The sequence below is a fragment of the Lichenostomus cassidix genome, chromosome 17, assembly GCF_008360975.1.
Source record: "Lichenostomus cassidix isolate B80296 chromosome 17, HeHo_3.0, whole genome shotgun sequence".
Taxonomy (NCBI): Eukaryota; Metazoa; Chordata; class Aves; order Passeriformes; family Meliphagidae; genus Lichenostomus; species Lichenostomus cassidix.
Window position 1 is genome coordinate 8,497,679 of NC_139497.1, and position 12,973 is coordinate 8,510,651.

Here is a 12,973-nt window from a genome sequence, read left to right on the forward strand (position 1 = left end):
TCCCATCCTTTTCCAACCCCTGGAGGTGGGGAGAGGGAAGGGGGAGGCTGGAGCAGCCCCATCCAGGTGGGCACAGAGCCCCCAGGTGCTGTACCTGCTCCCCATCCAGCCCACAGACTCCGGATCCCCCGGCATCTCCCACGTCACCCTGCAGGGGACACAAAACCAGACAAGCAGCCGAGGTGCTTCTCTGTCTCTGCAGCCCCCAGAGGTGTGAATCCCCATCCCACTGGGGAGCAGTGCTGCCCCCCAGCCCTGGGGAGGTGAGTGGGGTGAGCCCAAGGCTCTGGGCAGCTCCTGACTCGAGAGGGAAGCAAACCCCTCGGGTGTCCTCACCTTGTCTCCTCTCATCCCCGAGGGTCCTTGCCGTCCACTGGGACCTTCCCGGCCCTGGGAACAAACAGCCCATCAGCAGAGAGGTTTGGCCCGAGCTCAGGAGCCTTTGCAGCTCCCAGGTGGGGTCTGGGATATCCTGGCACATCCCACATCCCCACGGGAACAGAACCCCTGCTCCAGCTCCTCAAGGCCCTTGCAGCAGCTTCCCTTTTCCTTCCCTTCCTGCAGGTGTTTCAAGAGCTCCCCAAAGGTGCTGAAACAGCAAAATCCTTTATCCCTGTCCTCCTGAAAGGATCAGTGGAGGAGCCCCAGCTGCACTCACCGGGTAGCCAGCTGGGCCAGCAGCCCCAGGTGCTCCAGGAGTGCCTCTTTCTCCAGCCAAGCCAGGCTTCCCAGGAATGCCATCCAGCCCTCTCGTGCCAGGAGCACCCTGCAAGGCAGAAAAAGCCCTTTAGACCCCCCAAAATGCAGCTCTGGGAGGGCAAAGCCAGGAGAAACCCTGATGCAGTTGGGTCACCTTGGGGTCCCAAAGGTGCCACCTGCTCCAGAGCTCATCCCTGCAGGTGTAGGACAGTCACACACAGGGTTTGGGGTGTTCCCTGCCCCACAGCCACCCCAGGGTGGGCACTGATCTCTGCCCTGTGGGACATCACCTCACCCCAGCAAGGTGCAGCTCTGCACTTACAGGCAGCCCTGGGGGCCCTCGAGGACCTGGGTCACCTGTTCTGCCCTGCAAAGAGAGAAGTTCAGCAGTGTGGCCATGGAAAGGGGGATTAGGAGCAGGGTGAGGCTTTGCTCAGATAAACCCTCATGTGCTGGGACCATCTCAGCAGGGTCTGTGCTGCATCAGGACAGAGCCCAGCCAGCAGGGAGTGGGACCAGGGTGCTGCCTGCTCCCAAAAGGGATTTGGGATGGATCCATGCTGCAGGCAGCCCAGGGGATGTACTGCAGGTCACACATCCATGCAGAGGCATTGGAGCAGCCGGAGCTGGAGAGCCCTACCTGGGAGCCAGGAGCACCACGAGGACCAGGGGGACCTGGCAGGGCCTGGGGGACAAGAGCACCATCAGTGACACAGCCCTGTGTCCCCAGCTTAGCCCCTTGGTGCTGCAGGATTGGCAAGGATTCCCCACAGCAAATATTTCCCATTTTTTCCCATTCCCAGCCCAAAAGCACCAACTTGCCTGGTGCTTTTCCAGGGGGCTGGAGCTGCCCAGAACAGCAGCAAACAGCACTGACCTTGGGACCAGCTTTTCCTGGAAATCCTGGTGGACCTTGAGCTCCCCTTTCTCCCTGGTAGGAGGCAAGACAGATTTCCTGTCCTGCATGTTTTAATGCAAAAACCTCTTCAAAAAACCACAACAAAACCAAAAATAACTCTGGGAGCAATCCAGAGGTGTTTGGGCAGAAGAAGTGCTGGAGAGCCAATGGTTCACCTGATGTTCTCCTCCACCATGGCTGATGGAGACTGTGGACACCTCCAAACCCATCCTTTGGGTTCAAACTCATCCCAAAAATGCTTCCAAAGGCCAGAGTTCCCCCCAGTGCTGTGCTGATCCCATCCCTACCTTGTCTCCCCTGTGTCCCAACCTCCCGCGGTCACCAGCAGCTCCTGGATAGCCCTGGGAAGAGTTCAGGGTTAGGAGGCAGCCAGGGCTGCCTGGCTCCTCTGGTTTTGGGAAAAGGTGGCTCAGGGCAAGGCAGGAGCCTTGGGAGGGTGGTGAGTGCCCAGCTGGAGGGCAGTGCCAGTGCCATCCCAGTGCCATCCCCGTTTCCTGGGCAGCTCCAGCACTTACATAGGAGCCCACAGGTCCTTGTGGTCCCTCCAAGCCAGGCTTCCCAGGCAGCCCCTGCCAGAATAACATGGGAATTAGCAAATTGTCACTCCTGGGATGCAGCCAGGCATCCTCCCTTCCTCAGTGATCCCATGGGATCCTTCAGGTCTCCCCTGGCAGCTCAGAGCCTCTGGGGCTGCTCAGCACCAGCACTCCCCCAAGCAGACCCCAAACACACCCACAGCCCCCCAAACCCCAGGTCTCACCTTTGGGCCCAGGGAACCCAGCTCTCCATCAGGTCCAGGCTTTCCTGGAGAGCCCTTTGGGGTGATTTGGGGAGGAGGTGTCAGGCAAAGGCTGAGAGGAGATGAGCCCTGAGCCCCCAGTGCTGTCCCTGTGCTCCTGGCAGGGTCACCTGGGGCCAGCAGGGTCACAGGGACACTCTCGGCTGTTGTCGCCTGTCCTGGTGGCTCCTGCACACCAACCCCCCATGGCTGGCAGGGCTAGCACAAGGGGACAATCCTGGCTCTCAAGGTCATCCCCAACCCACCCGAGGCCAAGCTCTCCAGGAGGAGCTCTTCCAGGTCTCCATCCCAGGTCACTGAGCTGGAAGGACCCACAGGATCACCCAGCCCAGCTCCTGTCCCTGCACAGACACCCAACAATGCCACCCTGTGCATCCCTGGCAGCATTGTCCAAACACTCCTGGAGCTCTGGCAGCCTCAGGCTGTGCCCATTGCCTGGGGAGCCTGGGCAGTGCCCAGCACCCTCCCCCTGAACCTGTGCCACCCTCTGCCATGGGATCTCCTCCCAGGACCCAGAGCCAGCTCCTGCTCAGCCATGGAGGGTTTCCATGAGCTGCCATTCCCCACGGACACCCTGGAGGCTGCACAGCTCCTGGAGCAGGCTGATCCTCTGCAAAAACAATTCTGCTCTCCCCTAGCCCCAGCTATTTCCACCACTGAGGCTTTTAATGTCTTTTATCAACCAGGTAAGATCAGGTCCTGCAGATGTTCTAATTCCCAAGGAAAGTACCATATTCCCCACCAGCCCCACCTAGGAAGACAGAGTTCATGCAGAGGAACATTATTTTTCCTTACTATGGATCCAGGAGTTCCAGCATGCCCACGGCCCCCTGGCAAACCAGCAAATCCCTGCAGGAAAGGGCAGCAGAGGAGCCATGGAGGGAAGGCAGGAGCAGCAGGATGGAGAGACTCTGCCCTGGGTTTGAGCCCAGGCCAAAGAACACACAAAGGGTGAAGGCAGCCCCGGGGCTTTTCCCTAAAATCCAGCTCTTGGATGCCTGATGGAATCCCCAGGGCTGTGTGTGGACACACACAGCACCCACTTGTGCCCCAGGCATGCTGTGATGCTGGCAGCACACTCAGCTGTGTCTCTGACCCAGGGCAGGGCAGTTTGCATCTTCTGTTTTGAGGGAAGTGCCAGATTTTTAATTTTTTAATTTTTTTTATTTTTGCAATTTCAGAGCAAAGATAAATCCATTAAATCCTCCAAAAGGGAAAACCTCCCACCAGCCCCAGCCTTGCTGCTGGATCTGTTGAGGATAGCAGTGCCAGGGATGGGAAATCCCACTGCCCTATTCCCAATGCCCAGAGGAGCACACTCCAGGTTCTCCTGCTCCACCCCATCCCACAGACAGGCTTTGAGTGGATAATTCCCAAAGGGATAAAGCTGAGCAGAAGGATGGAAGGCCAGAAATCAGCTCTACTCACCGCTGGTCCCCTCCTGCCTGGGCTGCCCACAATGCCTGGGTGACCCTGCAGGACAAGGATGGGGATGATGATGGGAATGATGATGGGGATGAGGAGGCAGAACAGCCTCTCCCATTCCCAACCATGGAATGATCCAACAGGCAGCCAAGCCCATTTCCCACAGGGCCATGGGGTCAGACCGTGTCCCTGTTGGGCTCAGCTCCCCCAGGCCCCATTCCCAGCCCTGTCCCACAGGCCCATGGGGTCAGGCAGTGTCCCCGTTGGGCTCAGCTCCCCCAGGCCCCACTCCCAGCCCTGTCCCACAGGGCCATGGGGTCAGGCAGTGTCCCCGTTGGGCTCAGCTCCCCCAGGCCCCACTCCCAGCCCCTGTCCCACAGCCAAGTACAGATGTAGGATGGGAACCTGTGTACCAGGCTTTCCTTCGGCGCCCTCTGCTCCCGGCACGCCCCGCGAGCCCTGCAGGGAAATCTTGGTCTCAGGAAAACAGCAGGGGCTCCTCCAGCCCCAGAGCCTCCCTCCAGGGGGACAAGGTGGCACTGCCTGGCTGGGTTCCTCAGCGCACAGCTCATCCCACGCAATTCCTGCAGCTCCTCCCTGCTCCATCCCGCCTTGGGTGGGGAAATAACAGCCGAGTGGGAGGGAAGTGTTCCCACTGTGAACACCTCGGCTGGGTTTGCCCTCCTCCTGCCCCAGCTATTTATTCCTGGCTCCCTCAGCAACCAGGATTCCAGATAGCAGAGCTTCCTGAAAAAGTTCTTTCCCGGAATTTTCTGTGCTCAGCGTTCGGGGGGAAGTTGTGGGGTTGGGCGAGTGGTTTGTCAAAATGCAATGAGCAACAGCCTGAGCTGCTCATCCCCAAATTTCCCTGAGCAAATTCCCAAGCAGAGCCTGACCCTCGGATCTGATCCCATCCCTGCTGCTGCTCCCACATCCCAGAGCCCACAGCTCCCCATGGCAGCACAGGGATGTGGGATATCCTCCACTTACAGGCAGTCCAGGCACTCCGACCAGCCCACGCTGCCCCACACGGCCCTGGAAAACACCAGGAAGCACAAATCCATCAGGAATCACAAATCCATCAGGAATTCTCAAATCCATCCATCCACCAGCAGGTTTGGATGGAAATCTGGTGCCTGAAGGATGCCCCAGCACACACCAAGCCAAGCAAGGGATCTTTCAATCCAGGGTCGTTTCAATCCCCTGCATCCAAAGATACTCCAAGATCCAACCCCATTAATTACCCGGGCTCCCCGTGGTCCTGGGCTTCCCTTGGGGCCGTCAGGTCCTTGGCATCCCTAAAATTCACACAAAGGGAAACACAAACATGGCAAATCCGCAGGTGTCCCCAGCCCTCCAGCCCCGAGGGGACTCACCCAGCACTGCCACAGGGGCAGCTCAGGGATGCTATGCACAGGGATGGGACCAGGAGGCTGCAGACCCCCCCAGGATGGTGTCCCTGGGCGCTGGGACACTGCCAGGACACCCACATCCCTGTTTTGCATGCAGGGAAGTGGGCAGCCTGTGGGAAAGCAGCAAACACCAGTGCTGACCTTGGGTCCCTCGCTGCTGTTCAGCCCTGCAGGGCCAATCTGACCTTCTTCCCCCTGCCAGGAGAGAGGGGAGGAATCAGCCTGGAAAACAAGCCTCTGATCCCATGGGAGTCACCATCCTGCTGCCTGGAGCAAGGAAAAACACTGGGAGTGTCCCCAGAGGTGACATTAATAAATAGCCTGGGGAACCAGTTGAGCTTTGAGGTGGGAATGAAGACTTTCCCCATCCCCCAGGGTTAAAAAACTGGGCAGAAAGAAAAATCTCAACAGTTTGGTGTGGCCCAAAGCAACACAGTTGAATATTTTTGTTTCCCAATGGACAAATTAAAGGCAACCCCAAGGAATGCTGTGCCAAGGCAGGGAGATTATTCCTGCTGCACTCCCAGCTCCTGGAGAGGTGGGAGGGTTTGTTATTCATCCTGAAGAGCAAAGGAGCAGATCCAGGAAGGCATCCCAAAAGCCTTGGGAGTGGGAGGGCATCCCCTGCAGACTGGAAAGGTGGGTGGGAAAAGAATCCTCCTTTTTCTGGGAAGTTGGGAATCACTAGAGCTCAGCTGAAAATAATCCTCATTTTTTTGGGAAGTTGGGAATCACTGAGCCTGGCCTCAGTTCCCAGCTAAAACACGGATCTGGAGGTGGCTTCAGTCACCCTGACAGCTCCCTCAGAGCACTCACTGCAGGAAAAAAAAATCCTAAAGCCCTTGAGAGCTGCCAGCACAGCTCCAGGAGCAGAGAGCCTGGCAGAAGTCAGGAGGGGCACAAAATGAGCAATCTGTGAGCCCTCTGCTCCCAAAACCTGCCCAGGAGCTGATCTGGAGTGAGACTCAGTGGGATCCTGCAAAGCTGAGGCAGCTGGGAAGGGCTGGGAATCCTCTGGCTGAAGCTGCTCTGGCATCAATGAAGGCAGCAGGGAATTTTGGGATGGAGAGGTGTGGAGCAGGCAGGGCAGAGCTCGGTTGGGGTGCTGGGGACACCTGCAGCCCCAAGGCTGGGGGCTCTGGGCAGTGCTGGGGTGATGCTGTTGATCCCAAAAATCAGCCCTGCCACACGTGGCACTGTCAGGGCTGTCCCCACACTGTGACACAGCCACAGCTGTACCCCCAGCTGTACCCCCAGCTGTACCACAGCTGTACCCCACAGGACACTCCAGCCCAGCAGTGGCACTTACATCTGGTCCCTGTGGCCCTGCCACCCCTCTGGGGCCAGGGAAACCCTGCAAGCCCCCCTGGCCCCATGTCCCTGGAGGGCCTTTTGCTCCTTGTGCTCCTCGTGGACCCTTGGAGGAATGAAACACAGCATGTGACAAAGCAGGGACAGCAATTCCCAGATCCACAGGTGGGAATTCCCCCGGAGAACCCAAACCCTCCTCCCCCAGCATCCCCAGGGCACCAAAAGTGGGGAAACACATTTTTGGAACAGCCAGAGTGAGATGGAGCAGGGAGGAGATGGATCAGGTGGTGGGATGAACACAGAATGAGCTGCCTGACCCTCGTGGTCCCCAAAATCCAGGTCCCCAGGGTCCTAGGGCCACAGCCAGCCCCCCAGAGCTGGGATGAAGGACATCAGAACAAAGCAGGGAGCAGCTGGAGGCACTGCAAGCTCAGCAATTGGTACCTGGCCTCCTTTGGCTCCCAAATCTCCCTTGGCTCCAGCTGGCCCTCGGCAGCCCTGCAAGAGCAGCAGCAGTGCAGGTTACACTGAGAACGAGCTGGGACCTGCTCTGGGCAGCAAATGAAGGCAGTTTTGCCATTTCAACCAGAGCTTCCCTCTGGATGGGCCTTGCTGAGCTGGGAGCTACTGGATCTGCTCCTCCTGCTGGGAGGCTGAAGGGTTTTGGGTTCAATCCCCAAAAGCAGACCAACCCCAGCCCTCTGTGCCAGTCCCAGTGCCAGTCCCAGCTGGTGCTGGCAGCTCTGGCACCAACACAATGACAAGTGCCTTGTCCTCACTGCTGCATTCCTCAGCTCAGCCCACAGCATTCCCACCTCCCTGGGCCTCCCCAAGGCAGGTGATCCCTTAGGGCACTGAAAGCTCCTCTTTTCACAGCAAAACAAGCCCCAGCTCAGCTCTGCCTTCCCAAACAGCTCCAGCTTGATGCAAACATCAGCTCCAAGGGCAGGTGAAGAGCACAGAGCTGCAGCTCTGAGCTGTTGTGCCCCAGCTGCATCCCGAGCAGGGATCCCACAGATGCCATCACTCACCCTCTCTCCTTGGGTGCCTTTGGAACCTGGCAGGCCGAGAAAACCCTTCAGAGAGAGAGAGAAAATGCAGGTTAAAAACCCCAAACCACAGAGGGGAATAGTGCATGTGCTGCTGGAGGTGACAACCCCACCATGGCACAGGGATGGGATGGAACCAGTCTGGCTCTGCTGGGATGCCCCAGTGGGATTTGCTCCCCAAAAAGTGAGCAGAAGATGCACAAACCCCCCCAAGGCTGCCCCCAGGACAAGGATGAAGTCCTTGAGACTCCAGAATGCATCCCCAACATCCCACCCCGCACCCCTCATCCCATCCCAAGCCCCAGCCAGCTCTCAGCTCTGGGAGTTGGGGTCCTGGATATGGGAAAGGGACACTGTGGGCCAGGCAGGAGGTCAGGCTACCACAACCCTTTGGGAAGTGCAGCTGAGCCCCCAAACCCCTTGGAAAAAGGGTGCTCCAGGGAAGGGATGGGCAGGGCTGGGTAACCTCTGCTCCTAAATCCATTGGGAAAAAATAAAAATCGAGGTCCCTGCAAGCAGGAGGGTCAGAGGAGATTTGGGGATGTGGCTGTGATCTCCAGCAGCCCTGTGGGGAGCCAGGGGAAGCAGGGCATTCCCTGCAGGATTTTGTGGGGCTGTGAGGGGGAGGATGAGAGCATCCCACACCCAACCACCCCCTTCCCATGGACTTACCCCAGGGCCCTCCTGTCCCAGCTGCCCCCTCACCCCAGGGGCACCATCTGTACCCTGCAAGAAGAGTCCTGGAATCACAGAATGTCCTGAGCTGGAAGGACCCACAGGATCACCCAGCCCAGCTCCTGTCCCTGCACAGACACCCAACAATGCCACCCTGTGCATCCCTGGCAGCATTGTCCAAACACTCCTGGAGCTCTGGCAGCCTCAGGCTGTGCCCATTCCCTGGGGAGCCTGGGCAGTGCCAGCACCCTCTGGGGGAAGAACCTTTCCTGATCTCCAGCCTGACCTGCCCTGGCCCAGCTCCAGCCATTCTCTGGGTGCTGTCCCTGTCCCATAGTGAAGAGGGGTGACACCAGAGCACCCAGCCCCAACATGTCCCCTCCCAGGGTGACCAGGGCCCTGCAGGTGGCATTTGGGAAGACTGCTGGAAGTGCTGCTGCCCCTCTACCCACAGCTCAGGTCCCTGCAGGGAAATCCCTTAAACTTAGACTTCATCCCCACCAATGTCAGAGAGGCAGAAAAACACTCTTACCATATCTCCTTTGGGACCTGAGGGTCCCTCTGTCCCTGCTGGACCCTGGGAAATGCAAAGGCAGTGGGGATGTTGGGCAGAGGAGGGATGTTGGGAGGAGGAGGATGCTGCTCCCTGTCCTGCTCTGGGGATGACACCCCAGCCCACAGGAACCTGCCCAGCCCACAGGAGCTGCTCCCCGCCCCACATCCCCATCAGGCCACCCTTTGTGCCCTGTGCCCAGGGGACACAGCCCTTCCCACCCACCCCCTCCCGGGGGGCCACAAGGACCCTCAAGGTCATGGATTTCATGTCCCTTTCCTAAGTACACGGGGATCAAATCCCAGCAGCTCCTGGGAGAGAATTTAGGGGATGCACCCACCCAGGACAGCAGCCACTCACCTGAGAGCCCCTGGGGCCAGGGGGGCCACGTCTGCCCTGCAAGCCCTGGGGTCCCTGCAGACGGGGGACAGCGAGCTGCCGTTAGGATCAAAACCTCTCCTGGGAATTCCCAGCTGGCTGAGGAGCTTCCCAGCCATATAGCACACTGAGGGTTACAGAAATGATCTCCACCCGTGCTCCAGCCTCTTGCAGATTTTGGGATGGTTGGGACCACATCCCAGCTGGAGGAGACCACCCCAGGCTGGCTGAGCCTTGGGACACCCTCCCAGGACAGCCCAGCCCTGTGAGGTTCCCTCACCCCTAGGATCACCTACCTTGGGGCCACGGGGGCCAGGAATCCCGGGAGGACCCAACTCCCCCTGCAGAGAGAGCAGGAAGGGGCAGGGTGAGCACAGCCAGGAAATCCCAACCAGCAGAGGATGGGATTGGGGCAAACCCACCTGAGAGCCATTGATGCCTTGGCATCCTGCAGATCCTGGCTGGCCAGGCTGGCCCTGCAAGGCAACACCCTGCTCAGCCCCACAGGGATGGCACAGGGAATTCTGGGCTCATTCTCTGGAGCAGAGGCATCCCTGCCATACTGGGGGTGCTGGGAGGGCTTTGCTGGGGTGAGTTTGAACCTCCTTTTGCAGTTCCTCCCGCTGCTAGCAGGGATGATTCTAACCCAATGCATCATTTTGAGGTGTAAATTCGATCAAAGGGTGAATGGGCAGGGATGGAGCACAGCCCAGCCTGCCCAGAGTGCTCCTGAACTTCCATTTGTACCAAACCCCTGTGACTCACCATGGGACCAGCAGGGCCTGGGGGACCCACTGAGCCTCCTTCTCCCTGCAGCAGGAGAGAAAAAAAAAAAAAAAAGAAAAAAAAGCCATTTTTGCTTTGATTCTCTCTTTCATCCCAAATTCCCCTTTTTCCTCACACCATTTTTCACATTTCTTAACATCAGCTGCTCGATGCCCCCTCAGACAATTGCTGACCAACTCCCTGCCTCCTTTCTTGTTGGAAAATACATCCATTCGCCACCAAACCACTTCAGATTTCCTCTCAAATCCTTTTCCAGCCCTCCCTGGAGAGGATGTCTCCCAGTTATGTGGGAGAAACTGAGCTATCCACCTGCTGAGAGCAGCCTGGGATTCACCTCAGCTGGAGGTGGCCACCCAAAATAAATCCCCATGTGCCTTTTCTCTCCATTCCCAGCCAGGAGAACAGGCTGGGATGCCAACATCCCTCTGGGAAATGCCAGATGCAAACCCAAACCCTCCCTGCTCAGACCCCTTTTCCCAGTGGGAAGCCTCTTCAGGGAGGGTAGGTGACACAGAGAAGGTCCAAAGCCACTCACCTCTGGCCCTGCAGGGCCCTGGAAGCCCATGGCACCCTTCAGCCCTGCCAGCCCCTGTGAGGGACACCAGGAATGAGGTGGCAGCACCCTGAGGTGGCACTGCCATTGTCCCATCCTTCCCAGGGACAGCACAGGGACCAGGGGATGGAGCTCAGGGACATCCCAGAGAGGGGAAGCGGTCAGGCCAGCCAGGGGGATGGAGGGAAGGCTGGCAGACACCTGCAGCTCACCAGGGAACTCACCTGGACGCCAGCAGGACCTGGCAGGCCATTCTCTCCCTTCAGGCCCTGGAAAAGCCCAGAGCAGCCTGAGTGCTGCAGGGGAGCACAGGCAAGGACAGAGCTCTGCCCAGCCAGGCAGGGCTGGGAGGGGCAGGACAGACACCTCACCTTCAGGCCCTTCTCTCCTTTGTCCCCAGCCGGGCCAGGGTCTCCCAGGAAACCCTGAAATGGAACAGCAAGGATGGGATGAGAACAAGGATGGACCAGGAGGAGCTAAGGTGTGGCTGCTGTGCCTCAAGGGACACAATGGGGGGGACAGGAGGTGGGGACCCCCAAAGCTGGGCTAAAGGAGGCAGAGACTGGCTGCTGGTCCCCAGCTCGCTGTCACCTCCTGGTGCCCCATGTCACCCCCAGAGTGACACAGGGCTGGGACAGGGCTCTGCACAGGCATGAGGGTACAAAGCATGGCCCAGAAAAGATATCTGATAACCCACAGGGGATTGCTGCTTCAAAAAGAAAAAATTAGGTCTCAATACCCCCAGGATGACCACACCTTGGAGGAACCCAAAAATCTCCTGGGCACCTCAAAAATGTTGGCCTTAAAGAGATAAGTGGGGGGAAAATTAAAAAATTTAAGCATGATAAACCACCATCATTCACATTTTATGGACAATTTCCATCATGGCTGACAAAGGCCTGGAACAGCCTGGGGAGGTGCTGGTGTGGCACCAGTGAAACCAGCAATGAAAGCTGCTGGTGTTTGGCACCAGAAGCACGGGCTGGGATTGAGGCTGGCACCTCACAGTGCCCACAGCTGTGCCAGCCAGAGCCAACTCACCTCCTCTCCCTTGTCACCAGCCAGCCCTCGGTCCCCCTGGAAGCCCTGGAGGCCCTGGGAAGAGGGAGGAAGGAGCAGAGCAGGCACTGAGGGCTGCCCAGCACCTCCCAGCCATGTCCAACCCCACTGCCCACTGCCCAGCAGCTGCTGAGAGCCCCAGACATCTCAATCCCTGTCCTCTGAACACCCTGGGAAAGCTCCCAAGCCCAGGGCATTGCCTGTACTCCCCAGGGGTCTGGAAAGGGGCACGGAGCAAGGAAGCAGATTCCTGGATTGAACACCATCCAGGCATCCCAGAGTTGCTCTCATTTCTGGGTCATCCTCAAGTTCTGAGCCCTCGAGGGCTCAGAGCAGCCTGGTCCTTGGAAGGAGTCCCATGGCATGGGGATGGGATGAGATGGGATTTCCAGCCCCTTCCAACCCAAACCATCCCATGATGTTCAGTATTTTCCACTAAGGGATTCCAGGTGCAGCAGCCCAGCTGTGCTCAGACCCACCCAGGTTATCCCAGCCCCTGGATGCCCCTGTGGGATGCTCCACAGCCCTCTTCCTGGGAAACCTAAACCTCAAAGCACTAATCCAGTTTGCCTTTTACCTGGTTTGGGGGCTGAGGAGAAATATTCTAAAGGAGGCAAGACAAGCAGAAACAGCTTCAGGAACTCCCTGTCTCCTGCCTGGGGTTTGGAGCTCCAGCTTCACCCTGATCCTGAACATTCCCCACCCACAGCTCACCTGCTGCCCTGGCAGCCCCCAAGGCCCAGGTTTGCCATCCAAGCCAGGGAAACCATCAGAGCCAGGGTATCCCACACGTCCTGGCAAGCCCTGGAGCCCGGGCTCCCCCTGGGGAGAAAAAGCCAAGCATGGAAAATTGAAAAAATCCCCATTATGAAACCAGAAAACGAAATGCTGAGCTCTGCCTGCCTCTGGATCTTGCAGCAACACCAGCCAGGAGCTGGGGAAAGCTTTCTGCAAGGGTTGGGCACCTGCATCTGTCCAGGCTCTCCAGCAAAACTCTGGGATCACTAGAACCAGCAGGAAGCTACACAGAGGGCAGGGAGGAAGTGATGCAGCAGGAGAAGGTCGAGTGAAAGCTTCCTGCATCAGCTGCTTGCCTCAAAGCCATTCCTGATCCTTCCCCACATGCAGCAGTTGGAGCAGATCCATCTCAGGATCTGCTAAAGCTTCAGGGCAGCTTTTCCTTTACCCTCAGCTGAGAGCAAATCCTGAATTCAGGCAGCAGTGTGGAGTTTTTTGTGAGACATTGCTCTCCTTTCCCTGGATCCCTAAATCCCCCAGGAGCTGATCTGCTCAATCCCAGGGCAGATGGCATCCCAGGAGGGCACAGCTGCTCCCATGGAGGAGCACAGGCAGAG

General features: G+C 58.2%; 1 protein-coding gene across 3 annotated transcripts in view; it reads right to left on the reverse strand.

The window, feature by feature from the left end:
- The window catches only part of LOC146429987 (uncharacterized), a 69,048-nt gene that overhangs the window by 9,376 nt on the left and 46,699 nt on the right, over positions 1-12,973 (reverse strand). For 2 of the 3 annotated variants that reach the window (XM_085076368.1, XM_085076370.1), the window contains exons 14-42: positions 12,333-12,440; positions 11,601-11,654; positions 10,931-10,984; positions 10,784-10,828; positions 10,542-10,595; positions 9,986-10,030; positions 9,643-9,696; positions 9,517-9,561; positions 9,203-9,256; positions 8,822-8,866; positions 8,287-8,340; positions 7,597-7,641; positions 7,010-7,063; positions 6,564-6,671; positions 5,396-5,449; positions 5,087-5,140; positions 4,833-4,877; positions 4,256-4,301; positions 3,846-3,890; positions 3,213-3,266; positions 2,379-2,527; positions 2,134-2,187; positions 1,906-1,959; positions 1,577-1,630; positions 1,340-1,384; positions 1,022-1,066; positions 659-766; positions 337-390; positions 95-148 (exon numbers count right to left, since the gene is read on the reverse strand). In XM_085076368.1, the coding sequence (XP_084932494.1) occupies positions 95-148; positions 337-390; positions 659-766; positions 1,022-1,066; positions 1,340-1,384; positions 1,577-1,630; positions 1,906-1,959; positions 2,134-2,187; positions 2,379-2,527; positions 3,213-3,266; positions 3,846-3,890; positions 4,256-4,301; positions 4,833-4,877; positions 5,087-5,140; positions 5,396-5,449; positions 6,564-6,671; positions 7,010-7,063; positions 7,597-7,641; positions 8,287-8,340; positions 8,822-8,866; positions 9,203-9,256; positions 9,517-9,561; positions 9,643-9,696; positions 9,986-10,030; positions 10,542-10,595; positions 10,784-10,828; positions 10,931-10,984; positions 11,601-11,654; positions 12,333-12,440 (1,734 nt within the window). Of the gene's footprint in view, positions 1-94; positions 149-336; positions 391-658; positions 767-1,021; positions 1,067-1,339; positions 1,385-1,576; positions 1,631-1,905; positions 1,960-2,133; positions 2,188-2,378; positions 2,528-3,212; positions 3,267-3,845; positions 3,891-4,247; positions 4,302-4,832; positions 4,878-5,086; positions 5,141-5,395; positions 5,450-6,563; positions 6,672-7,009; positions 7,064-7,596; positions 7,642-8,286; positions 8,341-8,821; positions 8,867-9,202; positions 9,257-9,516; positions 9,562-9,642; positions 9,697-9,985; positions 10,031-10,541; positions 10,596-10,783; positions 10,829-10,930; positions 10,985-11,600; positions 11,655-12,332; positions 12,441-12,973 lie in introns of all 3 variants that reach the window. The other variant, XM_085076371.1, reaches the window with a different exon arrangement.